Consider the following 27,987-nt stretch of genomic DNA (forward strand, 5'->3'; position numbering starts at 1 on the left):
TGATTACGCCATCACTGATCTGATTTTGATAATTCCAGTGTGTATTACAGTAACTCACATTGCTAAATACCTTGGCAGACTGACCTTAGCGTCTGTCATGGTTTCAGCGGTTAAACAGCTGAAACGACAGAGCCGCTGTTTGACATAGTTTGAAAGAGTGTGGTAAGGTTAAAAAGAAGCACGAATGTTGATGAGTTAAATCAAGGCATATCTTAAGAGGTAATTAAAATGAAAATCTCTCTTTGGTTGGTTTGTTGTTTGATCCTAAAAAACTGTGCTCATAAACCTCTGTTAAATTGGTAAGGACATAATTTATTAATCTCCTATCAGTATTCCATTCTTGTCCTTGTGTCTCCCACCTCTTGAAAAATGAATACACTGTTTGGACAACCATTTATAATCCGGTATGTTTGCTGTTATATAATGGCAGTTGACCGAAAGCATTAACAAACCTTTAAAATAGCTTCCAAGAGCCTCAGTCGTTTTAGACTTTATGTTACTAAGACAGGTGAATTGGACGAATGGGGTAATTTGTACTTAGAAAACTGTAAGTGAACTGGTAAGCTTGTTTTTCTAATCAATTTGTAAAGACAAACGGGCAGGAAAGAGCATGCACCAGCACTAATAGTGAACTAGTACAAACATCTACCAATTTAAATAAATGCCAAATCCAAAAAGGAGTTATTTACTTTTGCGTGATTTCAGGGGACTTCAGATGGCTAATCGAGAACTGTGTTCCATGAAGTCCCTGCTTATGGACCACTTGGCTCCAGATGACTGGAACTCATTAGATGCTTTTCTGTTTGGTCTGAAAACTTTCTGAAGCACCTATATTGGCAGTTCTGTACATTCAAAATTGCCCTGAGAAGACAGCTCAAGGCAGCTCCTCACCTCTGTCCCATCCTGATGGGAAACAGAAACCAGACTGAAGCGTACCTACAGCCTTCAAGATCCCTGATCCGGTGTTTATTCCTAGAGAGTATCCAACATGCTCTCTCACAGGGTGGGTTTTTTTACAAACCTCCATCATTGCTTGTTTCTTTGTAAAAGACTGCAAGAGAAGAATATTCAAACCAGCTGAAGCTGTGCCAAACTGGAGGAAGAAGTGTATGTCTTGCAGGGCCAGAATAAGAACAAAGGAGTAGAAGGATATTTTGTTAGCCTAGTGGTAGTTACCCTTTTTGAATTGTCCATCTCTCTCTATACGTATATTTTTCTCTACATATTCATATCTCTAGGGTCTTCCTTTAGTTCTGGGATTCCAAAATATAAAATTGTGTCATTGCATCCCTTGGGTCTTTTACTGGATCTAGGTTTTAGTTCTCATCCAAGCAACAAGCAAGCTGTCAATTTAGTGACAGCCAGTCTGAAGAGTCACAGGTCTGTTTAAAGGAAATCTCTGTATTATAAAGAAGTCGTCTTTGAATGAAAGTATTTTGTCTTGTCTGCTCCCTTTGAAATCTGTGGCATGCATTTGAAATGCTGACTGGTTAAATCCCTTCTGTTTCTCTAAGATTCTGCATGCACAAGTTCTTTTCGGCAAGCAGAAATTCAGAATTTATCCAAGGTATGCTGCTTCTGTCTGCTATCAATTTTATACTGCTGAATTAGAGAGGAATCACATCATCTTCTCCCAACATGGGCTATTGAGGATGTACATGTGTGGCTCTGGCACTTAAGATTGAGCAGGAATTTTGTGCATCTCCTTCACATATAGAACGGAGCATAATCTCTTGCCTCCAGACAGCGTCCATCTGAATTAGCTGATTGAAGTGCCAGTGGATACTTTTGCAAGGTGGTTACTTTTTTTATGGACCTGCAAACAGCCTCCTTTTCCTTTCTGAAGAAAAAATTATTTCCTTTTCTTACTGAAACCCCCCTGGAGAGAACATATTAATCGGGCAAACTGGTTTTTGTCATGGCATATCTGACTTGAGCATCAAATACTGGCAAGTTGCAAAGCAGAGAAGAATATGCACAGTGGAGACCAGTTCAGCAACACTAGCTGAGTCTTGCACGGCTGCCAACTGCTCTTGGCATCCGAAGAAAAATGTATTTATCTGTAACTTTAATGCTTAACTTCCTGGCTTCTCTTGAAGTCATGGAATTGGGATCTCATCCTAACTTCTCTCAGATAAAGCTTCCAAAGACAGAACATTAATTAAAGCAAGAAAGACGGTCTTCAGTGCAAATTCCTATTTACATGTGTGTCAATACTGGGTACAGTGGTAGGCCAGGACCCCAGTGTGGTGTACAGCTGTACAAACACATGTGCATCTGTACCTTCTTTTACTTAGGCTTTGCAGTTATCTTTTCTAGCAGCAAACTTGCACAACCATTATTCCTGAGCGCTTTCTTCTGTATGGGCTTCTTATGCCTTTTTGTGCCTTTGCAACCCCTGAACCAGTTGCAAAATCATAAAAACTAAAGACGGGAAAAACCTTGTTGGTCTTGTGGTCTATCCTTTTGCCAGTTGGCAGGATTGTGCCTCACAGCACATTTTCTAGTGCCTTGTGCAGGCTATTTATAAATGTCCTCAGCATTAGGACTGTCACCCATTTCCTCTGGTAACAGTCCTGCTCATGCTACCAGGAAGTACTTGCTGATATTGAGCTGTGTGTTCTTGATTTCATTTAATTAGGCCTAGGCGTGTATTAAGACTCTTGGTGGATAAAATCACCTGTCTACTAACCATCATTTACCCACTAGGTATTGGAAGTACCCTCTGGAATAGCTGATCTCCCTGGCTTTGAAAATCTTCCCACTGTGTGGCTCCAATTAACCTTGTACCACTCCAGTCTGTCTCTCCGCTCTCCAGGCATGTTGGTGCTTTCCATCTCTGCCAGTTTTGGTCCATTTCTTCTCTGCCTCTTTGACCTCACTTGCCTTTATCTCCTTTTGCTCTCAATCCTCCTGGTACTTCACTGTGTTCCTGCCTCTTCTATGTGCTTTTGTTTTTCTTTCTTCACTGCTGCCTCTGGGTCCATCTCTTCCCCTGAACCGCCTTTTCTTCCAGTCTACTTTCTTTTCTCCCCAAAATCTTGTATCTGGTAAAGCCACCTTTGCCTACTGTTCCCAGCCTTTCAGTATCAGTATTTTCCCCACAAAAAGCCTTCATTCAACTACTTGTGGTTGCAGTGCCCAGAAAAACTAATTTTTCCAGTGCTTCTCTTAGTCCAGCCTTGAAAGCTAGCTTGTTTGTTTGTTTAGGGATTTGGGTTTGTTTTGGTTTTTTTTAAAATCATTCTAAGGCCTGCAAGATTATTTTTTTTTTAACAATCTGTGTTATGCCAGAGAGAAATATGCCTCTCTCTGTCCTAAGCTCACTCACTGCCCAATGTTGCATTTCCACAGAATTTGCACTGAGATGCTACTAGCACAAATAATGACATAAGGAAGTGAACAGATCGGCATACTAATTCCACAGGATAAAACACCCCTCAGTCTTCAGCAGCCCTAGTGTCACTTTTCTTGACACAATGGTATCCTGCCCCCAGCACATACATTAGATCAAAATGAACGATCAAGTGTATCCCCAGGGACTGCTGAATCGGTGCATTTGACATAGGAAAGAGAATTTCTGTTCTGTTTTGGTTTGGTTGTGTTTTTAGGTGACACCAGACAGCAGATGTGTAGATGACAGAAGCCTGGGGCCATTAGAGATTTACGAGTTGGATGTTTTTATCTTGGCTAACAATAGTAAGAGGAGTTAAAATAGTGTATCTTTGTTTCTGTAGTGCTTGGAGAGTCACTGTTATTAAAAAAAAAAAAAAGAGGGATTATATTAATAAATGCAGTCATTTTAAGAGTAAATATTAATTTGGGGGTTTTCTGGAGACATATGAAAAGATAACCAGGGAATTCTAAAATTACTTTAAACGTTCACTGAAAAAGGAAAATATAAATTTTTAAATAATAAAAAGTGTACTTGAACTTTTGAAAAATTAATTTTTGTTAAAAAAAATTCACTAATCAGCTGCTTATAACTATCACCACATGAAAACTAGAAACATGTTTAGCTCTGTCTGCAACAAACTCCATGTTATTTAGATGACAAGTTCAAAGTTTAAGCAAACATAAATTGCTTAGTCAGAGCAGAAGAATGGAACATGAATAACGATGCTTGAATTCCCTGAAGACAGAAGTATATTTTTAAAAAAATACCTAAGAGAAATATTGCTGGATTTCTTCTTTGCCAGTGTTATTCTGAGAGGGCTTGTCCAAAAAGAAATCTTTTTATGTGTAGTTTTAAAGGCAGTAGGGCTTGGGTTTGACCTGCTTTTGATAGTGTTACATTAATAGTGCTGGAATGTGGGTTTGCTGTTTATTTATACAACGTGGAAAAACCAAGTGTCATTTCTATCTGTATGCTTTAAAAATGTCAGTAAAACGTAATTACTTTGCCACTGCAGGGAAAATATCTTAAGCTAACACACTTTATTTTGATGGAAATGTCACTAGTTAGGAATCAAACCTCCTTGCAAAACTTTGCTACTGAATTAAATATACAACTGAGAGACACTTGAGGACACTGTTTGTTTTGAAATGCCTTGATTTTTGTCTTGGGATCTGTTAGTGGGATTCAGGGAAAGGATCTTTCTTACATGTAAGATGTTTGTTTAAGGACAAAAATCTTACGTTTGTGATTCTGAAATGTTTTGATGCTTTAAACATATTTCATAATGCAAGTTGCTTTCTTCTCAAATCTTGCCATAGGCTGAAAAGGTCTTTTGCTGTAGTGAAACCCCGGTTACTGATATGGTGTTAGCTTATTGCTGTTTTACTGTTGTGTCTCAATGATTCCTGTGTTTCTTTTTTTGGCTTCATCCTGTTTTGTGTGCACACTGTATGACAGTATGTGGTCATATAACCAGGACATCGTAGAGGACTCTGGGCTCTAAGTCATGCACAGGTGAACAGCAAATTAACCATGGAATTGCAAGCGAGAGTAGAGGACTTCCAGCACTGAGCCGTGACTCAGGAGCGCTGAGTTGTGTCCCTCCCTGAGAGGCAAACAGGACTACCATAATACATGCTTGTAAAGGACAAGCTACATCCTGAGATAACTTGTGCACAGGCAGACTGAAGTGCTCTCCAGAGCCCCTAATGAAATCATCTGGGTCCCCTATGACTCAGAAAAATCCTCCTGCTTTCAATAATGGCATCAACAGACTGGTTCTGGTGAATCTTATTGCAGGGGGTTATTCAAGATATTTCTCCCTCCAGCTGCCTGCTCGGCCCTTCTACACAAGGTCACTCTTGCTGTAGCAGGGATAAAGAAATGTGTCTTGCAGTTCCCACCTGGTGCAAACCGTCTTCCTTCACCCACCACGATACCCAGAACATGACATGACTTTCCTTTGCTGTCCCTGGTCTGTCATGGAGTAGAGAGTTGGAATCAGGAAGGCCTTTAAATAGCTGTAATTATTTATTTCAGGGCAAATGAATCACAGCCTGAAGCTGCATGATCAGGATTTTTTGGTGGATGAGGACCATTTGCCTTGTTGTTTTTCACTGAGCTTTTGAAGTATTTGACATTGCAATTTTGTGTTTCTTTAATATAATTTTTTCCATTAATTGTGTACACACATACATGCACAATACTTGCATGCATGACTAGACAAAGTGGATTATGTGAAATCCTGGTTCTTAAGAATTAAAACCACAAACTGAATGTATTTGGAACTGAATTGGTCCTTAGTGGCTCTTTCCGTTTTGAACTGAGCTGTGAGGCAGAATGTTTTCTTTTTTCTGTACTTTCTTTGAGAGTTTTTAATTCAGTCATTTAATCTTTGGTGGTTTTTCTGCCTGGTGGTTTCATCTTGCCTTTTTGTGGCCTGCTTTGATTATTCCTTTGTGTCCTAGTTTTCCTTAGAAGTTAAAAATCTATTATTTCTTTTAATTTGATTCTCTTGTTCCTTTATTTTTTTTCAGTGCTAGTTGTCACCGATTCCAAATAGTCATAAAATCACTGTGAATGCAATTCAAGATGGAATTTAGCTGAGCTAATTGTCCAGATTTTTGGTAGCGTATAGTCAATTCATGTCCGAAACATAACTTTACAAGGGGTCCAAGTGGCTTCTGGAAAGTTACCTCTGTTATGATGTATGTCACAATGACTTAGAAACTAGACCTTTGCTTCAGAGCATTGTGTGCTCAATCTCATTTTTTAATTAAATGTCAGGATCTCAGTTGTGAAGATCAAAATGATTCCTTCTTTCAAGTTCCATCAGGAAGGAGGCAGAGCGTTTGTTTTTGTTTTCTCTCCTGATGCGATAAGGTTCCCTTTTCATCTAAATGTTAAGACTTCATCCCTGACTTTGAAGACACAAATAAAAAGCAGCAGATGAAACTATTCAGATGTAAAGAGATTTTTGATCAGACAGTTGTTGAAATCATAGAGGGGGAGTTAGTTGTGCTTTAGAATATTGTATGCATGATCTACTGACGTGCGTTTTTTTAAGACTGATGAAATTACATATATCAAAGATGGTATTTTCTTAACAGCTAAAACTTTAAGTAAGACCCGTGTTTAGAAACATCTTAGCCCATCAAATCCACTTGCTAAAGTATAATCAAGTTTGTGAGCTCTTCAGCAGCAAGTCTGTCAATGGGAATGGGCAAACTCTGGTTTATGCTTTGTGTGTTTCCCATAAGAGGACGCCGGTAATCCCGATATCTCTGGCAAGCTTAGAGGTCAAAGAGGAGGAGGATTTCGGGGAGGAGAAGAGGGGACAGCAACTCTGCCACTTTCCTTTAAACCTAAGCATCCGTTGCTATGGAAACCCCGGAGGCTGATGTTGGAGCAACAGGAATTGTCACCCTCTGTCCCGATGCAGCCGAGCTGGGAGCAGCCGGACACCCGCTGCCAAATCCCCCGCTGCCAACCTGAGCAAAGCCCCATTTCCTTCTCCGGGAGCGTTAATTAGCGGCCGCGGGTCCCCGGGGCCGAATGAGCGTGGCCCGGCGCACCCGCGCAAGGGCCGCTCAAAGGCGGCGCAAGGTCCGCGGCGGCGGCCGGTCCCGGCTCCGGTGCGGATTCGGCCCCGGCCCCGGCCCCGACCCTGGCACCGGTCCGGGTCCCGACCCAACCCTCCGCGGCTGCCCCCGGCGCCGGGGCCGCGGTTGTTTATCCCCGGCCGGTGTTGCCGGGAGCCACTTCGGGCGGATTTCCACAGAGGGGCGCTGAAGCACGTTTTAATGCAGCAAAAATGAATTAATACAAAAATAGTAAGAGACACAATTTTACCGGATTCTTTTAAAAAGCGACAACAACCACCTCCAAAAACCCGCAACCCACCCATCCTCACCCCCCCTCCCTCCTCTCCCTAGCCGTGGGGAGGCGGGGGAAGGAGGGGGACGGGGTGAAGGGGTCGGGGACCGGGCACTTGCCCGCTTGCCGGGCAGAGCCGTGCCCGCGGCCGGCTGGGGCAGGGCAGCGGGGAAGCTTTGCCCTCCCTCCCCTTGCCCCCTCCCCGGGGCCGAGCCGCTCCGGGCACACCGGCTTCCCGGCGCCCCTCCAGCTGCCGGTCCCGCCTCCCTCCTCCCCGCCTCGCCTTCCCCTTCCCCACCTCTTTTCTCTCTCACGGCTGGCGATCAGGTGTCTGTTGCTTTTTTTTTTTTTTTTTAAGTTGTTTCCCCGGGAAAAAAAAAATTAGGAAGAAGAAAAAGATGCTGAAAAGGAGATGATTGTAGAAGAGCCCTCCCTCCCCAGAAAAGCAACGTGCTTTGAATGAGGCTTCCCAGCCTCTTCCACTCCGTCTCACACACTCTGTCACTCTGCCTGTCGCTTGTGCACACTGTTGGTATGCGACCTCGGAGGCGACTGCTCCGCCACCTCTGCCTGGGGAGCCTCTGACAGCCGGCGATTGAGCCAGCCCCCCTTCCATTTTTTTTTTTTCCCCTGCTTTTGCAAACATACACGCACACCCCCAAAGCACATTTAATGCTGATCCACTCAGGCGCCATTATCGGGGGTACGTCTTCGTGGAGTGTTTTGATTCTTTTTTTTTTTTTTTTCTTCTTTTTTTTTTTTCTTTTTTTTTTTTCTTTTTTTTCTTCCCAACACTGGATGGTGCAGCATTCCCGGGGCCTGTGGTGTTACGGCTCGCTTGCGTGTTATTATTTATTTATTTATCTGTCCTCTCGCTTCTCCCCCCTACCACTCCCCCCCTCCCTGCTCTCTCGCTTCCCCCCCCCCGCTTCTCTTCGGGTGCCGGTGCAGAGGACCGGGGAGCAGGAGCCCTCGCTTTGCCTTCCGCTGATGGGGGACTGAGCCTCGCCCGCGTGTAGCATGCTGTAGCCAAAAAAGAAGAGAGGAGGGGGAGTTAAAAAAAAAAAAAAAAAAAAAAAAAAGAGAGAGAGGGAGAAGCCTCTCTCTTTCCCTCCCCCTCGTTTCCCGCGGACTGACTTCATGGCTTCACTGTACCAGCGGTTCAGCGGGAAGATCAACACCTCCCGCTCTTTCCCCGTTCCCCCCGAAGCCAGTCACCTCCTGGGCGCCCAGAGCAGCGAGGAGGACGGCGCTGCCGGCAAGACCTCGCGTCCATTGCAACAGGAAAGCAGCCGGCCCCGCTTCCAGTACCAGCCGCGAAGTGACTGCGAGGAGGAGGATGTAAGCGCCGGTGTCGTTCGCGTGGGGCTGGGTTGGGTTTTGGGTGTCCCCCTCTCTCCACCCCCACCGCGTCCTGCCTCTGTGCCCCTCTAGGCTGGCGGCGGTTTCTTGCGGTTTGTCCGCTCTTCCAAGCGGGTCTTTGCGCTCCTCTTCTTCCCCCGAAGTGCCGGGGATAGTACGGGACGGAGCCCGCACGGAGACGAGCCGAGCCGGGGCTCGCCCGCCCCCGCGCTTCCCCCGCACCTCTCCCCGTTACCTGGTTCCTTGCGCGGCTCTGCGCTGCCGCGGAGTAGGGCTGGGGGGCGCGGGGTCAGCACGTTTGGAAACAGCAAGTGCAAGCTCCGGCATCTCCCTCCAAGCGAGGCAACAAGGCTTCCCCCGCTATTTTATTTTTTTTAATTGTTATTCCATGTTTTACCCTTTAACACTCCCCCGGGGCAGAAAGTCTTCGCCTTGTCCCTCCCTCCTTGCTTTCCCGTCAGCCTCCCCCCAACCTGGCAGCGGGGAAACTTTTTAACCCCTGAACAGCCGTTTCTGGTCCTCTCTGTCTTCCCTCCCCGCCGCCCCCGGGCGAGTCCCCGCAGGGAAAGCTCAAACTTCGGCCGCGCACCTTCCGCTCCCGCGCTGCCTCCGAGAGTAGCGACTTCAAAGGGTGCATCTGCATATTGCCTTAGTAACTAGTGATTCATCCAGGCCGTAGGCTCGCTGCTGTGCCTGATGGAGTTAAACGAGCTTGGGTCGATCGTGCCTAATTCTTTTAGGGGAAAAGACGGGATTTAGGAAGCGGAGAAATGAAGAAGGGCCGGTGATGGGTCGAACCGAGTGGCTCCCCATCGCTGGTGTAGCCTGGGTGGTGTTAGGCTTGCAGAGAGATTTGAGGGTGTTTTGCCTCTGTGAAAGCACACACAAGAGGAAGCAAATGGCTGCAGTTGGGAATAATGTTTGTGTTGGTTAAAATACTTTTTGCCAGGCTGGGATGTGTTAGCTTTTCGACAGGATTCAGCTCTGGCTCTGAGAGCCTTCCCAGGAAAGGCACTGCTTGCAGCCGAGACAGCAGGTCTGCCTCACTCGGAGGAGAGAGTCGTGTTTGCAGGGAAGCTTCCTCCCGAGGAAGCTTTTAATTCCTTGTACTTGTCTTTTAATTCCTTGTCCCTTTTCCCATCCATTGGTAAGAACTTTCGTGGTTGGTAGAGCAAGTGCACTTTTACCGGCCATGAGGCAAATGGGCCTAAACCTCTCCGAGGTGATGGCTACGCTGATCCCAGGGACCAGCAGTGACAGAACCCTTCCCTGTGACCTGCTGACCGACAAAGATCTTGGCTCTGCTCTCCTTGTCCCCGGCCAACTGCGGCAGGGGACCCGTCCCCGTGCCTGGTCGCCCACACCCATCCATGACCCTTCCCCGTCGTGGCTCGGGACACAGGGCCCTTCCCGGTGACGTGCTGGTCTCTAGGTGTCGCTGCGAGCCAGCGGAGTGCCGCCGGCGGGGCTAGGCTCAGGCACATTTTCCTCATTATTTGACTGTTTTAATTTCGCTTTCCTGTATTTGGAGACGGCAGATGTCTGGAGCCGCTTCTCTGATCACCAGAAGCACTGAGCCGGGAAGCAAAGGACGCAGTTTAGCATGTGCAAGTGATTTGTGCTGACAGGCTCCAAAATAATATTAATAAAAATTATATTTAACCACTAAGAGGACGGGATTTTTTTCTTTTTTTTTTCCTTTTTTTTCTTTTTTTTTTTTTTTTTCTTCCCTCCCCTCAGGGTTTGTGTGTGGGTGGAGGGCATTGTTGTGTGGTGCCATCTGTAGAGGGAAAGGTGCCTGCCTAGGTGTCTCCTGCAATTAAGTGCAAAAAGCATGGCCAGGAACAGGAATTTGGGGTGACTTCTTAAACGCACGTGGGCACCTCGTGTGAATTATTTTTAAAGGGGGCAATGTGTCAGAGAAAGTTCGGTGGACTGGCTCGGGGGGGTCCAAAGGTGCTCCCGTCCAACTGGGCAGGCTGGGCTGGGGGTCTCCGGTGGATGGTCGCTCAGGTCGGAAGAATAAGGTGGTGACAAAGGCATCGGAGGTGACGGAACACACCCGGCGCCGGGGCCGGCGGAGCTGTCCTCAGTGCTGAACCCCCACCGTCCCGGGGCGTGAGGAGCTGTCTGCGGTGCTGAACCCATCCGGGACCGGCGCCGAGGGGAGCTGGCGGCCGCCTCTTGTCCTTGGCCGTGGCGAGATCACGGCGGAGAGAGGGGCTTTCTCTCCCGCCCCCGGCGGCGGCAGGCAGCTGAGCAAATGCAGCCCCGGGCATGAAATCCCCGAGGCAAAGAGAAAAGTGAGGCAGGCAGCAGGCAAGGACTATGGGAGAAGTGCAACAAGGGCGATCTGTTTGTGCAGAGTGCCAGGAGCATGTGCTGTTGCTTATCATGGGGAACATGTTTTCCGTTTTACACAAGTACTATAGTAGGGCATTCATATTTACTTTCATCCTTTGGCATCGATCTAGTAGGACAGCAAGAGCTTAAACAATAGAAACAAAGTTTTGTTGCCTGGCCACACTTGGAAATACTAAACCTGAGAATGAGGCTGTTCTGTTCCTAACTTTGTCATGTGATAAATAATTGGGAGAGAACTGAGATTTTTTTTATAGGGTACTGATGATGACTTTCCGTATTGAAATATGTCTGCTGCATTCAGTACTATATTTTTAAGCACCAGTACAGTCTTCAATGCAGTACAAAACAGAGGGAAAGACAGGATCTTGACTTTGAAGGTCACAGTATTGTTAGTAAGCATTTTGTCCACTGGAAGTACTACTGGTGGAAAATTACTAGAAGAAACCTATATGAAGCTAAAGAGGAAGCAGTAACTTTGTAATAAACAAAATTTAAAGCAAAGACAGTGGTGACTTAATATGATAGCTGCTCAATTCTTTCTACAGCCACCATTGAGACGGACTTGAGAACATTGCTTTTGCAATATGGAAGTATAGCAAAGCAGAAGTCACAACATTCTTTAGTATTTTAACAAGTTTTTGTAATGTTTCAAATCATGGCAGGTGTATGAAAAATCTATATATAGTAGACCTAATTTGTGAACAAAACCTGGGTTAAATATTGTGGGGTTTTTTCGTGTTAATTATTAGCCTGATGAGACAATCATGTTATTTATGGGAGGAGTAATGAGGAAACTATGTCCTGTACAAATGACCCCAGAAAACTACTTCCCAATTGGCTTTGTGGCAGTATTGATAGTGAAGTTCATTATTGCAACAGTTGTAAACAAAATTCTGATGACATTTTTGCTTTGTTATAGGATTACCTTTTCACTACATTCATTTAGATATGAGGAAATATCTGTCAATACTCTTAGTAAAATCTAGTGTGGTGGTATAGCAGATTATGATGAATTTTGGTAACATAATTCTCCTTTTTAGATTGATGAAATTAATACTTTACATATTGTACTGTGGAAAAGATTTTCTCCTAGATGTTGACTTAAGAGGGTTTTTTTCCCCATAAAATAGAGCTTTTTCATTTTTTTCAAGCTTTTTCTTCTTTCGCATCACAGTGATTAATGAGTTTAATTTTTGCAGGCAACTGCCAGGAGGTGCTGAGTAAGATGTATCATGCTGATTGTGTATAACCCCGTTCTTTTTAATTACTGGGATGATAACAATGCATTAATCAGGTGCATAAGAAATTCAGCACTTTGCCGTAACACAGAATATTGATCTATTCTATAAGGCACTGAGTATGAAATGATGATCACAGAAGTCCTTTTTAAATTAAATTTTGTATGATAAGTTATGTGTTAGGAATATTGAACCCTCCACTGAAACATCATAAAACTTTTGTATATAAAGAGCCATACCTCGCATTCTTACAGGTTCATTATTTAGCCAAAACTGCTATTGGCTTTAGTGTAAGACTTAACCATATAAAACCACCCAGACTCAAAGTACAATAGCTTTTGTTACTGTGAATATTCCTTCTATAGCTGAATATTTTTTTCATTCCTGCATTTGCTTAAAGCTACATTTGACTATATATTATACTTTACGAGTTTTGCTATTGGTTATTCAGATTGATTTACATTTGAGAATATTTTCTTTCAAATATAAATAGCAATAATTTTGAAATGCTTCAGTAAAACTGTGTTTCCTGCTTGAATAAATTAAGGATTAAGTAAATCAAATGTTGTTTGTTAATAGAGTTAGTCTGAGAAAGTGAGAATCAAAGCCATTAGTGTAAAAAAAATTGTAATTTGGTATGTTAGACTTGCTGTTGCATGTAATTGAAAGTGTTAATTTTCAGTTCATTATTTGTCTAATGGGAAGAGATATTGCCTCCTAGAAATGTGTGTCAAAGATAGTGTTTCAGAAGGGTTGAGGCCTGAGCTGCAGACAACAGGCATTTTGGAAGTGGTGTGGTCTTTTCCCAAAGAGATGAGTGATTTGATTTTATGGAAGGGTTTGTAGGACTGCAGGATTCATAACATTACTGGAAGATATAGTCATTTGAATTGTAACCAGAAGTCTATCTACAGATCTGAACTGCTGTGATTATTGACAGAAGCCAGTGTTTAAGTCTGTCAGAGTCTCTTCTTCTGCCTCTTCTTGGTGAGTTCTTGTATGCTGAACTCAGTTATCCTACAGCCATTAAGATGTAGAGGGCTGGAACTAGTTCTTTCAATGGAAGTAGATAGGCCCTACTGACGTTCTGTAAGCTCACCTTTTGAAATTAATAAAAAATACAGCTTACTTCCTTCAAAAGAAATAGTTATAAACCTCATAAAAATCACAGGTTTTATTTGCATGGAAGCCTACAATATATTTTGTGATTACTGAACAATGGATACTCTAGTCTGGAGGTGATATGGTTTTTTATACTTTGCTTTATAGCTAAATTTAGAATTAACCCACCTTGTCATATTTGCTGTCAGTTTAAAATCAGCCTCTGTTTCTGCAATCTTTACTAGCCATGATGATGATACACGCACTAAAAAAAAAATCTGCCAGAGAGAATGTATTTTTAAGTATTCAGGAATAACTGTGAAGAGGCTGAATCATTTCTCTAATAGTAGTGAACCGTGCAATAAATTGGAATATCTCATGTAGAGTACTCAGCTCACGTTATTTCTCTTGAGCTAGTAGCTCAAGTGCAGAAAGAAGACACTTGAGGCCAGGGTCAGGGCAGCTTGTGTTGGTTTCCAAGGGGCCTTCAAGGGGTGGGGAAAAAAAAAATCTATAAGTATGTGCTGCTCTCCATTCCTCTGTATGTTTTTTGTTTTGGAAAAGGCCAGAAAGAAGATAATTCTCAAGGTGTCCATCACAGCTTTGAAAATGATCTTTGGGAGTCAGAAGATTTTATCCCTTGAAATAAAAAACTTTAGATTAGTTTGGGCTAATATATTTATGCTTGTGGTGGTCCAGCAAAAGGTCCCATTAGAGTTCATTAACTGCAGGTTGATTTTGCTGGGATTTTTGCCTGATGTGCTGGATGATTCCGGCACATTGCCATGATGTACGTGCATTTTCATGCTTTGACCAAGGGGTGGCAGCGTGTCTTGATCACACTGTTCTATAGAGCGATTGGCGTTTCGTTGCTTTTATAGTAAAGCACCAACCAACCATTTGTTTACATACTCATACCTACACGTGAGGGTTATCTTCAGTTCCTTATTGCAGTCTCTAGATTTGATTGACTTGGTGACAGTTTTTTAACTCTCTTTCTCACCGTCAGGGAGAAATACTTGTTTTCAAAGCTCATCAAAAAATGGTTCCACAGCAGTTTCAACTGGTCCCATATTCAAGCATGGGGGAAGGAGGGGAGAAACAAATCATTCTTCTAAGGGAATGTTTTTCTCTTTTCTCCAAAGGAAAACAGTCATTTCCCCAAAGCCTCTTGCACTCATACTGTGTTGTGATACAGTGTAAATTTTCAACTTTTTCAATTTTTTCACAGATAATTTAGGTTTGTAAAGTCAAGGGTTTTTTGGGGGTTTTTTTGTTTTTTTTTTTTTTTTTGAAGAGAGATTTATGGTCAAATCTAAAAATACATATTGGAATCTGTTTCCTAGTTAGGTGCATAAATACTCATTTTGGATCAGGTTCTCACTCACTTATGTGCCTTTGAAAATGTCTGTATTCATTAAGTTGCGGGTGTTTGGTAATGTAAGTTGCGGGTGTTTGGTAATGACGAGATTCAGTGTGGGTGAGTTAACTGAGTTAAAACATATTTTGAGCCTGTGCGTTAGTCTCTATGAACAGAACTTGTGTGGCATAATCTTTACTGCCAACATGTAACTAAAAATGAGAGTAAGACATGGGCCTTGGGCACATGCATGTTTTGCAGCAGGGAGCAGTGCAGAAGGGAACAGAGCAGTGTAGTGGTACGATCCAGTAAGCTGTTTTGAAAGGTGAAGGGGCTGTGGTTTTTGTGTGGTGGAAACACAAATCCTTCACAACTTTTCCACCTGCAGAGTGTTTGGGGGCCTTAATTTCCAATATGCAATTGGCGTTTTAGTTATTTCTCAGTTTCTAAGTACTTTAATTTTGAGATCTTTCATATTTAGTTTTGTTAAAATAGCACTTGAAACTCTTACCAAAGATTACAGCAAAGAATAACATAGTTTTAAAGCCTGAGGGAACTTGTAATGTGGAGCCAGGGAGAGAGGAAGAGAGGGGTCTGATACTCATCCACATTGCAAGCAGTAAGTTTAAGCAAAGCTAATGGATGTATGAGGTAGTGTGAAAAAGACCGATATTGTGAATCTCTGCTGATGAAATCTTACCAGATTTCCATTGAGCATATTTTTTAATTGCTTATCACTTGTATAGTGTAAATTATTTTCCTCTAAACAGGGTGCTTGTTAGTAGAGCTCTGCGGTTACATAGATTCTTCCACAAGTTGCTGTCTCCGTGCCTTTTAAAACTGCATTTAACATTATTATCTTCACTTTGCAGGTGGAAAATTGGAGGCTGAGTTGACACATTGTCTCAGAGACAGTGCATCTCAGCTCTACGGCAGTGGCAGTTTGCTGTGGCTCGGCCCTGTGAGCTATTCCAGCTTCTGGTTCGGGGCTTCAGGGGCTTTAAAAACAAAAATTATTCCGGTTACCACCAAGGATATTCTTACAGGTGTAAAACTAATTTTGAAGTCTGGTGCATTTCAGTCTTTGCTGTATCTAGCACTCATTAATGACAGTTTTCATGTGACATTTCAAATGTCTGATGTTTTCCTCTCGCTGTTCAAGAGTTTGGAGCTTGCTTTGAGAGAAGGGAGATTTAAAGCATCCAAAATGAAGGATAGGAGTATCTTAATGCTTTCATTATATAATATTTTTGGGGTGGGGAGGGTATTTGATTTCTTTTTTCTTTTTTTTCTGTATTTGTCAGTAGCATCTGCTCCAGCATTTCAAGTAGATTTCACTCTTGGCAGACCTCAAAAGTGAATGCAAATTTCTCCTTAGGCTTGCTGTCTTGGACATACAGAGTTACATGAAATGGAAAAGCAGCAGTGGGAAATGCCTGGTAACCTCAGCTCTAGTTATACCACAGTCAATTTTAAAGTGTTTATGACAGAAGTATGTATGCATTCCTTATTTTCCATTAAAATGAGCTCCAGCTCTCTATAAAAGAAAGTAACCATGGTATTTTGGTCAGAGGAGAAGTGAAGCCCATGGAGACTGAGCAATTACAGATGTTACTGGAGTCTCCAAGCTGTAGGTCTGAAGACACTTGGTGAGCAGAGCCAGCAGCATGTTTACACAGGATCTCTGTGGCTTCTGCTTTCCTCCCATTTTGGCAGAGGCAGAATAATGTCCAGCATCTGGGCAGCAGCAGGAGGATTGTTACTGCCTGTTGTCCCTTCTCAAGGGTATAAGCAGCAGTTTGCAGAGCCCGTCATGCAGGGTTTGTGTCTCTGGAGATGAACTCAGGAGTCCTGCAGCGCCTCTTGCTAAGGTGGACTAAAAAAGACTTGTGTTTACAAGGCCAGCCTTTGGCAGAAGGAAAAGTATGAACTGCTGGCAGTAGCAAACCAGATATTTATGCTGGTGCCAAGGTCATAGAAAAGCAATCTGGTGGCAGCTGCTGCTGCTGGCAGCTAGGGTGTTATGGGAGGTGGTCCTGGGGTGGATGGCTCTTCCCATTTGCTCCCAAGACCTCCCAGTACCTTGAGAGCAATAGAGCCTGCAAGCACAGCTCAGCTCTTCCTCTCTCCATTTGCCCAGCCCTACCTTATGGGAGAAAAACTCAGTGTTGTTTGCACTGCCGGGAAGCCATGAGTCAGTTCTTCCTCCCTATCTAACAGGTGGCTGCTGGCAACCTTATCTCTCTCTGCCCTGGCGCCTAAAGATGGATCTCCCAGCGAAAACCTCAGATGGCTCCTCTCCAGCCGCTTCACAGTGACATGCCCTCTGGCATTGCAAAATGCAAGTTTCAGCTGCTGCCTGTCTCCCCTACTCTCCTCTCAGGACAGGCAGGTCGGGTTATCATGTATTCCAGAGGAACACAAGGAGCCTTGAGCAGACAGGAAAGAGGATGTTGGGATCTGCTTTAAATAGTGCTTGACCTCTTGCATAAGAGACCGATTGTCCCAAGATAAGTTTATTGCATACATGGCTCTGAGATTTGCACAGATTGCTCATGGGATTATGTTTCATGTGACCATAGAATCCTATCTTTATTTGTTTGTCATTTATTGCTAAATCCCTCCTCATGTTTCTCTTTAATCTACATTAAATATGGCTTGTCTTTGGTTTTGTTTTTCCTATTTCATTTAGGTGACAGAAAAGAAAGGTAATATTTAAAAGACCAAACATCTATTACATTGTTGATAGGGAAGCTGTAGAAATCAACACCGACGTTGCCATAGAGACATAAATGGTTTATAGTGAACCAAAGATTTCCACTTTTACTAGTCTTCCTGCTAGGCATACTGAATGTAAGCACTTTATTGATACAGTTCCTCTGTCTGTTCTATATTAATTCTTTTTTGTTGTGCGTTTGTAATCCCAGATACAAGAGGAGGCACCTGGAGAAAACACTAAAGGTATTACAGTGCTTCACAGTGGTGTCTGTAATAAAGTGTGTGCTGTTGAAGCAGCTTCTTCGTTCTATTGTGAAGTGCAGCACAAACAACACTGTCAAAACACATACAGTGATTCACTGCAAACAAGAGTAACTAATAAAGACTGACGTAGCCAAGGTTTAGGATCACAGTAACCTGATCTATTGTACTTGCCTTGTTTTGTACTCTGTGTGTTTGAATTCTATGTGCTTGGAAGAAGCTTCTTCAAGGAGGGGGTAATTCTCACTGATTTCTGGGCACATTTCTATACCTTCTGTTTGAGGTGGCATGAATCTGTGGTAGAGCATTACAATGACCATTAGGGAAGCCTTGCCATTCCTGGGTCTGCCACTGACCTGCTGCATGACCTTCAGCTAGTTATTTATCCCTGTGGGGCAAGACCTGCGTCTGTTGGATACCATAAAGGAAGCAAGGCCGTGACTTCATTTGTGGCTTTGCCCTGGTGCTGCAGAATTAAATAATTTCCGCTTTTCGCCTAAATCTTTGGGCTAAAAAGAACCCATGAGATTATTAATAATTAGCGGTGCGGTCATTAATTCTGACAGTGGCAACATTTGTGGGAACATTGCTAATAACCAAAACAGACCTGATTGTGCTTGTTTATGATGGGCTAAAGGTCTCTCTCATTACAGTGTTTCACAGGCAGCGCCAGGAGCCGATAATCACTATAATGCACATTTTTCTTTTAGCTAAGAAAAGCTAATAAGCATCTGTAGTTTTGAAAATGTCAGATTGAGCCAAAGTGCACGCAATTAGATAAGGATAATGTAGCAGATAATAAGAAGATACATGATGCTGGATGAGCAGTTACCAGAATATTGTGCTTTGGCTGCTAAAGTGCTATGTGTCATATGAAAGAAAGTGGTGGTTGGTTGAGGGGAAACATGCCACAAGTTGTCAGAGATGGAAACGTGAGCTGATGTGGTAAAGCAACAAGGTTAGTCCTGGGAAAGTATAAACATGCATGTCAGGCTCTTGATAGATGGAAGGGTTGTCTGGGTTAAAAGTCATGTACTTGGGAAGGTGGGAGAGGCCACTGAGAAAAAAAAGGAAGCAAATGTGGAAGGGAAGATGGGCAGAATGGAGTCATTTGTGGTTGCTGTCTCTAAGGTTTCTTTTTTCCTTTTTTTCTATTTTCAAAGACTTTCTGTCTGGTGTGTGTGATGTCTGGGCTATTCTAGCTGCTTTAGTGTCTTAAAACCTTTCTGAAACAACTTCTTTGCCCAAGAGGAGATACAGCCATGATGTATTGATTAAGAGGCTGGATGTGAATTTTCAAGCGGTGTCCTCAGTTTAATTTGCCACTGGGGGAAAGAATGAGGCAGACTCCAAAAGCAAGAGAAAACAACAAGGGGATGAAAACCAGACAAGGGACAATGAAGGGAAAGAAGAAAGAGGAAAGCTGTGATGCACAGAACTCTGCCAACCCTGATACTGGAAGCCAAGGAATTTTGCTTCTAAAATATTTTTTGCTATAGGGCAAAATATTTATTCTGACTGAGACAGAATGTTCCACATTTGCCCTTCCCTCCTACTTAGCCTAACCCAGGAACTAGCTCTGGGCAGGAAGGTGGGTTCTCTATAATCTGGGAGAAGAGGATTTTTTGTCTCGTATTTTCTCCTGAAATGTCTTTCCCACCCTTTTATCCCACCTCTGTTGAAGTGTTCTGATGTCCCCAGAGGAAAGAGGTTGGAAGCAATTTCTCCCATATTTTTGGTTCTGTGATAACTTTTACCAATTTTTTTTTCTCTTTAGAATGCGCCAAGTGTTTCTTATCTTTATAAGATACCTGACAGAAAAGCTGGTTGTGTATAGTTCTCATCCTCTCCTCTTCTGTAAGTTTGTCTTTAGGACGATATTCCATAAATACTTACTCAGTGACCAATTATGTAGCGTTACAACTGCGTTATTATCCTTAAGAAATGTTTGCATTGTGGATAACAAACTCAAGGTATATTTTGGCACTTACAAAACATTGCCCCTTTCTATTTCTATTTGCAACAGAATATATCCCTTTTTGGTGTAACTTCAAACTAGATTAACACTGTTTGTATGACAGGGTTGTACAGAAGTGTGTGTTTGATACATGTGTTTGGAGAGGTCTCAAGGAGAATCTCCTTATATCCTCAGTCCTTCACTTACAGATGGGAGCCGAGGGTTTCCCACACTACTACTATCCAGTGCAGTCCACATTCCTATGTTGCGTGACATGATTGCAGTTACGTGGCTTTTCAGGCTGAGTCTCCATGTTTCCTGACCCTTCACCATTATGCATGACTGCTCAGCTAGGAGAACTGTAACTGAAAAACCCATTTTCTGTACCCCTTTCTTCTTACGTTCAGTCATTCTAGCAGACTCTTGTCCAGGTCTATCAATGTGGATTTGCAAGAACGGAGTTCATGGTCTGGGCTTGGGTTAGGTTTCTGTTAAGAAGGCTTTCAGAAAGATCACTGAAACATTCATTGTCTGTGAGCATTTAAGCTCAGGGTGGGTTGAAATTCTATTGCTATGAATTTTCAGGGAAGGTCACTTAGCGCATTCCCAGGATGCAAATTCAGAGCATGTGTAAACATGGCCAAATGGGTTACTTTTGTGGTTGTTTTTTTTGTTTTGTTTTGTTTTTACAGTTCAGTCAATAGGAAATCATATGCTCCTCAATAAGCTGTTCTGCTCCAGGCATTGGGCAAGCTTCATATTAGGGGAGAGGGCGAAGAGAGGAAATCGTCTCTCTCCTCTCATGTGGGGTCATGAGGGCGTACTGTCTTTCTCTCACAGATACAAGGATCCTCATAGCAACTGTGCAGCTCTGTAGTGCCTCCCTCCTCTTTGGATGAACTAGAAAGAAGTGTCTCGTGGCACTAGAAAGAGAAGGTGAACGTTAAGAGCAAGGTTAAAGCCAGTTTAATCACACTCTGTAAATCTGCACGTGAAATCCCTCAAATTACAACCATGTTCCTTCAGTGTTTCTTCCTCTCTGTGCTAAGCTGAAGCTCTTGTGGAAGTGGGCTTTTGGCAGATAGCACAACACTATTGGGCTGGAAAGATACGTGAGAATGCCATAGTCAGCTTTTTAACTGTGCAATTTAGTATAAACTGTAGGGAGCAGCAGTGTGAATCAGAGGACTGAATTTGCTCTAAAAGTTCCACAAAAGGCTCTTTTTTTCCTAAATACAGATTGTGCCAGACCAACCTGAAAAACTGTAATTTAATTTGAAAGCGCCATTCTGCATTCCTTTCACCTGATCTCGATTGGTGATGAGCCATAAAATTTCTCTGTGGTCCAGTGGAGTTCAATAGATGAGAATTTCCTAACTTCATAAAATGATTAAAAGCACTCCAAATGTATATTATTAGCAAGGCTTCTGTGAGACAACTCAATCAGCAGGCTTCATGTGCCTTTATGAAAGGTTTGGTGAGCATTGTTTGAATGGCAGATTGCTGAGATAGATACTAATTGAGGGGAAGACTAATAAAATGCAAGGCTTTATGCTTAAAGTAACTTAAAGAACAAATGCTAGTGCATCTGTGTGACAGAGGTTTTCCTGGTTTGCCACAGTGCTGTGTAGATGAACTGTACAAGGATCAACGTCTCTGGCAGTGGTAAGTGAGATCTGTATGGCTGATTTTGGCAGCAGCCCACTTCTGTGTTTTTCTTTAACCCAGTGCCTTGGACAGCACTGGAAAGCAGAAAGAAGTAGATTAGTTTTATGTGTACTGTCTGTATCTCATCTAGAAAACTCATCTCCTCCAGCATGCTGTATCATAAACCAAAAACTGAATCCACTTTCATCAAATGTTTGTGAGTGATGAACCATTTCAGGACTGTTCTGTTCTGTTCAAGGCGTTTCTACAAACAGAAGAAGAATGATTGATCGACTCATTGCAAAATACATGTTGGGCATTAGGGACTGCCTTTCCTCTCTCCCTCTCTCCCTCTCCCCCCTTTCATACAGGCTGGCTGTGACTTTCCAAACAGGCAAGACAATGTGACTACTTCTATTTTATTTTTCTCTTCCATTAGTTTTCACGAGTAGTAGGTAGAGGTTTGTTAAGGAGTGAATGGGCAACCGTATTTCTGGAAACTGAGCCTCTTAGCATCAATTTGGATAACCCAGATTTCTAAGTTTGGGTGAAGAGATCTGGTGGCTGCTTTTAGTCAAATGGGTTATTTGACAGTTTGTCTATTGACATTGCTAAAATTTCTGATGAAAACTTAGAATAAATATCTGTCATAGGTAGTTACTTCTCTTTTCTTCCCCTGGAGCTCAGAGCGCTCCAGCAAGGAACATAACCAAAGTCTGTTCTTTACTTCACAGTGACTTAATCTTCCAAGTTTCTAAATGTAAATTTGTGTGTTTGCTAAGAGGCAAAGAGGCGTTTTATACTTAATAGGTCTTATCTCTTATCAAAGCAGGAGATTAGAATTTTCCCCCTTTGCTGCTAATGGTGGAAATGGAGAATCTGTTCATCATCGGTATATCCATCCAGGAGAAAGTTTCATTGTCAGACCCAGGCATTCCCAGCATTTTTCTTGGTCAGCTTCAATAATCACTGCTTCTCATTTATTCAGGTCAATTGGCCCTTCTCTGGGGGACAGTAAAGTTTTTTAATTGGAGGATATTGTTGGAATATGAATAGATGTCTGTAATCTAGCCATAAATTGGTTTAGGCTGGAAATTACAAGATTTCTGAGATCTTGAGCATTGAAGTATTGGAAGAGTCTTCCAGTAAGAGTGGGCAAAGGTAAAAGTCATATCTAGCTTTAAGATTGATCTCTGTAACTCTATTTTGATGGGATTATATACCTGCCCTGGGAAGCAGAGAGAACATAAAGTCCCCCTTTACAACGAGATTGGTTGAAATGTTGCATGCAGCCAGTGAAGAGCTCTCTGCCTCCAGCTAGGTAACAGGAACTTCAGTTTTAATTATGCAGGCTAAACATCTTTTAGAAGAATCTCCTGAAGGGTAAAGGTTATTATACTCTGTGTTTATATATATAAAAAAAAAAGTATAAAGTGGGTTATATGGGGCTGAATCCGTCCTTTGCACGTATTTTTAAGGGCGTTTTTTTGGTCAGATTTATTCAAGAGTCCCCACATTACTGCATTTTAAACAAACTATGTCAGGTATACCAGGTATATGATATTTCTCTAAGGTTTTCTAGCTACCTCACCTGTAGGCCAAACGGTTTTCCATTTCAAGAGGCAAGATGTTAAGAGGTCTGTCACTTCTCAAGGGCAGCCGCATCTATAGGCATTTAAGTCACAAACGGTCTGTGTGGGCAAACCTAATTCAGAGCAGTTATTTTTCCTTTATTGTTCGGTTCATCTAGGAACACACTTGGTGCCCTTCAATGGCTCATTGCATTATGTGGGTTCAGAGTGGGTTTAACATGCGTTGTAAGGTTGAGTCCATGATAAAACACCAGTTATTTTAGAAACTCTGCCCGGAGGAGGCAAAATGCCCCCTTGCTATGTGATGCTTTAGCAGCGGTGGCATTTATCTAGTGAGAAGTCTGGGTTTTGTTCTCAGCCTTGTTCAAAACATCTGAGGATGAGCTTTCGGCTCTTGCTGCAGGCTCAGGCTCAGAAGGTCTCTCCTCTTGTCCTTTCTGACAACAGAAGAGATGGATGAGTTGGAAAAGAAACTGAGGGAAAGCGAGCTGTGTGGTGGTGGGAAGAGCCCTGAGATGTAGGGCTCTGCTCCTCAGCAGATGTTGAGTGTAAAAAATGCCCAAGAAGGGGTACCACACATACCAGGTAATCCCTGTTAGCTTCTTCCCCTCAGTACACCTAATGCTGATTTTTTCAAGCTCATGGTGGGCTCAAAATGTTTACAAAGAATGGCAGTGCCTGGCTTGTAAGCAGCTGTGTCCTTTATTGCGCGTGGCCCTGAGCACTTCTGAAAATTTAACCTACAGCACAGGCTTGTTTAAAACTAATGCAGACACTTCTTCAAATAAAGCGATGAGAGGCATACGTGTGAAGATATTTAATGTAGCAAGACTACTGTAAGGCAGCAAATTCCTTACCAATTATTCCAACACTGGGAGAGGAGAAGGGTCTTCTCCTTTTTTGGACAGCGCAGAGGGCAACAGCAGAAGTGGTGCTTTCTGAAATGGGTGCTGAGGGAGAGGTGGTGATGCTGTATCAGTGCCGTTAGAGGCAAGGGGTGCAGACGACAGCTTCTTACAACCGTGAAGAAGGGGTTTGGATGCGCAGGACAGCAGGTATGCTGATGTGGTGGGAATTGCCAAAGTAATCTCCAGTTATCTCATCCCAGTAGCAGAGGGAAAGTATGCTGCATGTAAGCAGTAAGTCAGCAAACACCATGACTGTAGCACGTGACTGGGAATTAGAGAGTTGGCTTCTGTTCCGGTATGCCATTTAATTTTTCAGGAGCTTTTAAATCCCTGTGTGGTATTGGCAGATTTTCCAGAAGATTTTGGTTATGCAATAAAAACCATCTGATATTGTTTCTACACTGTTGTTAAGATGAAGCATTCTTATTATATCCTATAATCTTACTCGTGCTTTCTATTCTTGATGGTTTTTCTAAGCCCTGGGCTAAAAGGCATTGTGATAGAAATGATTCACCCAACAAAACATCCAAACTGTGAAGCATTAAAACTCCAGCCTTTTTTTCTACTTCTCAAGACAGCAAAGACCAAGCAGTACAGCTTATACCGCTTGAAAGTGCTAATATATGTTGAAGACTCAGGATTTTCATGGTTATTTGGGCTGGAATTTCACATGCCACCAAACATGCAGTTGATCTAAATCAGTGCCTCCCCAGGGCCATGTCTGCCCAAGGGATGAGCTTCCCTCCTGCCAAGGCTATACGTGCATTGCCCCAATGCCGTAGTCTTGTGGAAGAGCTGAGGGTACCGCAAGCACTGTGTTGCACTGATGCAGTGCCAGCTTTCAGCTGCTATTCATTCGTGTTAGTCAGAACTAATTTATCTACTGATTACTCACACGACTGTAAACTTTCACTTGCTGATAGAGGTCGTTCAGGGCTCCTTTGGATATCTCTGCATAGCATTACAATATACGTCAGAGAAGTCATCACCACATCAGGCGCTCAAAAAATACAAGCAGTGCTGGACTTAAAGTTGCCAGTGAATCCCTTCATTCAACTCTCTTGTATTCATTACTCTAGTTTCCTTGTGTGCCTTACGTTAGTCTTCAATTAAATGATTGCATGTCATTGTGGGGGATTTTTTTGCACAGGACCCCTCTTTCTGTGCTCACAGTGTTTTAATGAAAAGCTTGTCAACGTTTCATTTTTACCCCATTGTTTAATGTATGGCCCTAGGCCTTAATCTGTGCTCTGTTCAGATGTTGTTTAATTTTCTCATGGGCTCTTCCCTAGCATTTACTGGCACAGTATTTGAATGCATCTCAAAACCTAGTGAACTTGTTTTCACGGGACAGCTGCTGAGCATGAGAAGGGGTTTATTCCCATTCCACAGATAGCAAATTGAGGAACAATTCTTAATGTATTGAGAATACCTTGATGTGGGGACTATTTTTATGGGAGTCCAAAACACAAGTCTGTGACCTCGGGGACCATGCTGACCCTCAGTATTTCTACAAATAGTGTCAGAAGTCCCATAGGTGAACGTTTGTGAAGTAAGTAACGCTGTAGTGCTCACTTAGCAGAATTTAGCTTAAATGTTTTGCCCAACATCACAGAGAATCTGGTTGTAAAAGAGACAGGGAAATCATCTATGTCTTCAGGGTGTCAGCCCACTTGCTTAGTCATGAAACTGTCCTTCCTCTTTTATTCCAGCTCAGTGCTTCATTTACTGCCTGCTGTTTCTTTTCAGTCATGCGTGTCACCATGGGGCCAATTCCCTCATGAGGCAGTGGCCTTTGTAGTGGAAATCCCTGTGTGCTTTAAGACAAACCTTAGTTAAGGTTACATTAGGCTCTATCAGTTCTATATAGAACCCCGATATTGTGCCGTACTTAATTTTAAAGCAAGACTTGTAGGGAGAAGTAGTATCTTTTATTAGGGTGACTGGTCTTGTAGGTAGACAAATTTTCAAGTGCATGAGCCCTTCAGATTTGAAGCATTTCTTCTTACCCCAGTTGACTTAATGACACTTCCTCCTAGAAGCCCCATCTCTTTTATGTCCTCAGACCATTGAGTCTACAGAAGCAGCCCCATCTTAAAAAAGAAAGCAGGAAAACAAGAGACGACATAACATGACAGGAAATGGAGTCCCCTGTGATTCATCAGTAGGTTAGAAGTAGGAGAGTGTGACCACAGACTGTTGAGTTAGTGGAGTAACTGAGAATAGTTTTGTTCTCCTCTCTAAGAATCAGCGGGGAAATAAGTCCATCTCTTATCTGTAGTTTCATAGCTGTCAGGTCACTGGAAATATGTAGTGATTTGGGAATGCTGAATTCTTTTATGATGGCAAAGGGCATATTTTGGTAATTTCTACCTGACTCGTTAGGAAATTATATCAGCTGTCTCTGACACATTTCCACTATCCGTTCCCCTTTTGTATGCATGTTGTGGTTTAGGCCGGATTGGCCAATGCATCTGTCTGTCTTTTGTATCATAACATAATTTAACAATAAATTATTTTTGGTAGAACCTACCTTTCTGTTGGTATTCATACAGTTAATGGCACAGAGAGAATGTGGTTTGTGATGGGGTAGTTATGTAAACTTAGCTGAGCTATTTTCCAAATGAATTGTATTTTTTTTCCAAAGCTGTGTAATTTCAGTTTTCATGAAACTGACAAGGTTGTTCTGACTTTATGGACAGTTTTGGCAATAAAAATTAAATTTAGGCTAAATTAAAAAAGGAGAAGCAGCAAGTTGGGTGACCAAATGGGTGAAATAATCTTTCTGAAAGTTTCGTAAACACTAAGACACAGGATTTTATGGGTCTGCCTTATAGAAGCCATACCACCTTGGAGCAAAGTTTTAAACCCAGGCATCTGATTTCCTAAGAGAGTATGTTAGACTCCATGGTAGAGAATTGTTATTGTTCTCTGACCTACATAATAATTCCAGTATTCCATGCAAAGTGGGTCAGCTCACATAGAAAAGAATTACAGTATCCTCTCCCAGCATATTTCCAAAATCTTTAGTCTGGGATATACAAGGATGAAATTCCAGGAGGTCCAGCAGTAGAACAAAAGCAACTAAGCTGAAAGAAGCAGTGTCCACAAAAACAAAAAGTACATTGTTTTTTTTTCATGATCCTTCTTGTTCTCATGCATGTTCTTCTGGAATTTTATATTCTAGTTGTTACTGCACACAGTTTATTTCTACTGAAGCATTTCAAGAGACGTTTATCTTTTGTATCTTCAGTGATTTTATTCCTGAGAAAGACTAATTGAAATCTGTCTCCCGTTCATCTTCCTGCTCTGTGGGATATCACGTCTGAGTTAAGGTTAGGCAGAAATTCAGAGCTGATGTAACATACCTAGAGGATTTTCCTACTTTTAATAAAACAGAGCATCCTTAGGGTTTTAGAACAGTTGCTGGAGGAGTCAATAGGAAGAAATGTTCATCATTGCTTAATTGAAAACAATAGTCCTCCTACTAAGAGAGAAATGCAACACCATAGCATTTTTTTTTTATTGCTTTATGTGACACATGATCTGCTTCCAAATTCTCTGAGTCTGGAGAAACTTCATGTACCTGGAAAACAGAAATTTGAGTGGCTCAAAGGACTGAATTTGAGGAAGAAAATTAAAATAAAACAATGCAGGTTTATGAATGAATGCAGAAGAAATTATTCCTGTGTGTGCTCTGAAGATATAAATGTCTTTTGGGAAGAAGATTTGCATAGAGTTGGCCACAAAGAGGAAAACAAGTTTAAAGTCTAGTCTGTTTGGAAGAAAGCTTCCTAAAGGTAAGATTCCTGAGGCTGCTGAGAAGTCTTCCTGGAAAGAAAGTTCAATTTCCCTTTGTGGTCTGTAAATATCTAGTAGTTTGCATCCAGGAACAATAAGTTATGGATTTAAGATAAAACAGAGCAGTGTTTGGTGCTATATCCTGTGCTGAAATGGGTAGTTCTGAACTAACTCCTTAATTATTTTCCATAATTGCATTCAGTTTATCTGATCCTCAGGTCACAAGATTTTGCTGCATTAGAACTGTGGGTTTGGGTGCGGATACTGAACTAGTAAAGAACTTGTAGCTCTGAGAGCACCAGACAATATTCAATATTCCCCAAACGTGCTCAGCTCCTGCGTTAGAAAGAACAGAGGATTGCTGCATTACTGGAAATGTGCTGACATATTTAATGTCAGCATTAA

At 42.5% G+C, this 27,987-nt stretch overlaps 1 protein-coding gene across 3 annotated transcripts in view; it reads left to right on the plus strand.

Annotated features, from left to right (window-relative positions):
• The window catches only part of DPP6 (dipeptidyl peptidase like 6), a 569,379-nt gene that overhangs the window by 138,978 nt on the left and 402,414 nt on the right, over window positions 1-27,987 (plus strand). The window contains exon 1 of one of the 3 annotated variants that reach the window (XM_063324393.1): window positions 8,227-8,614. The exons of the other annotated variants lie outside the window; for them this stretch is intronic. Coding sequence (XP_063180463.1) covers window positions 8,414-8,614 — 201 coding nt within the window. The 5' untranslated portion in view covers window positions 8,227-8,413. Of the gene's footprint in view, window positions 1-8,226; window positions 8,615-27,987 lie in introns of those variants that run through there. 3 annotated transcript variants of the gene reach the window in all.

Source organism: Chroicocephalus ridibundus, chromosome 2 (genome assembly GCF_963924245.1).
Source record: "Chroicocephalus ridibundus chromosome 2, bChrRid1.1, whole genome shotgun sequence".
Classification (NCBI taxonomy): domain Eukaryota; kingdom Metazoa; phylum Chordata; class Aves; order Charadriiformes; family Laridae; genus Chroicocephalus; species Chroicocephalus ridibundus.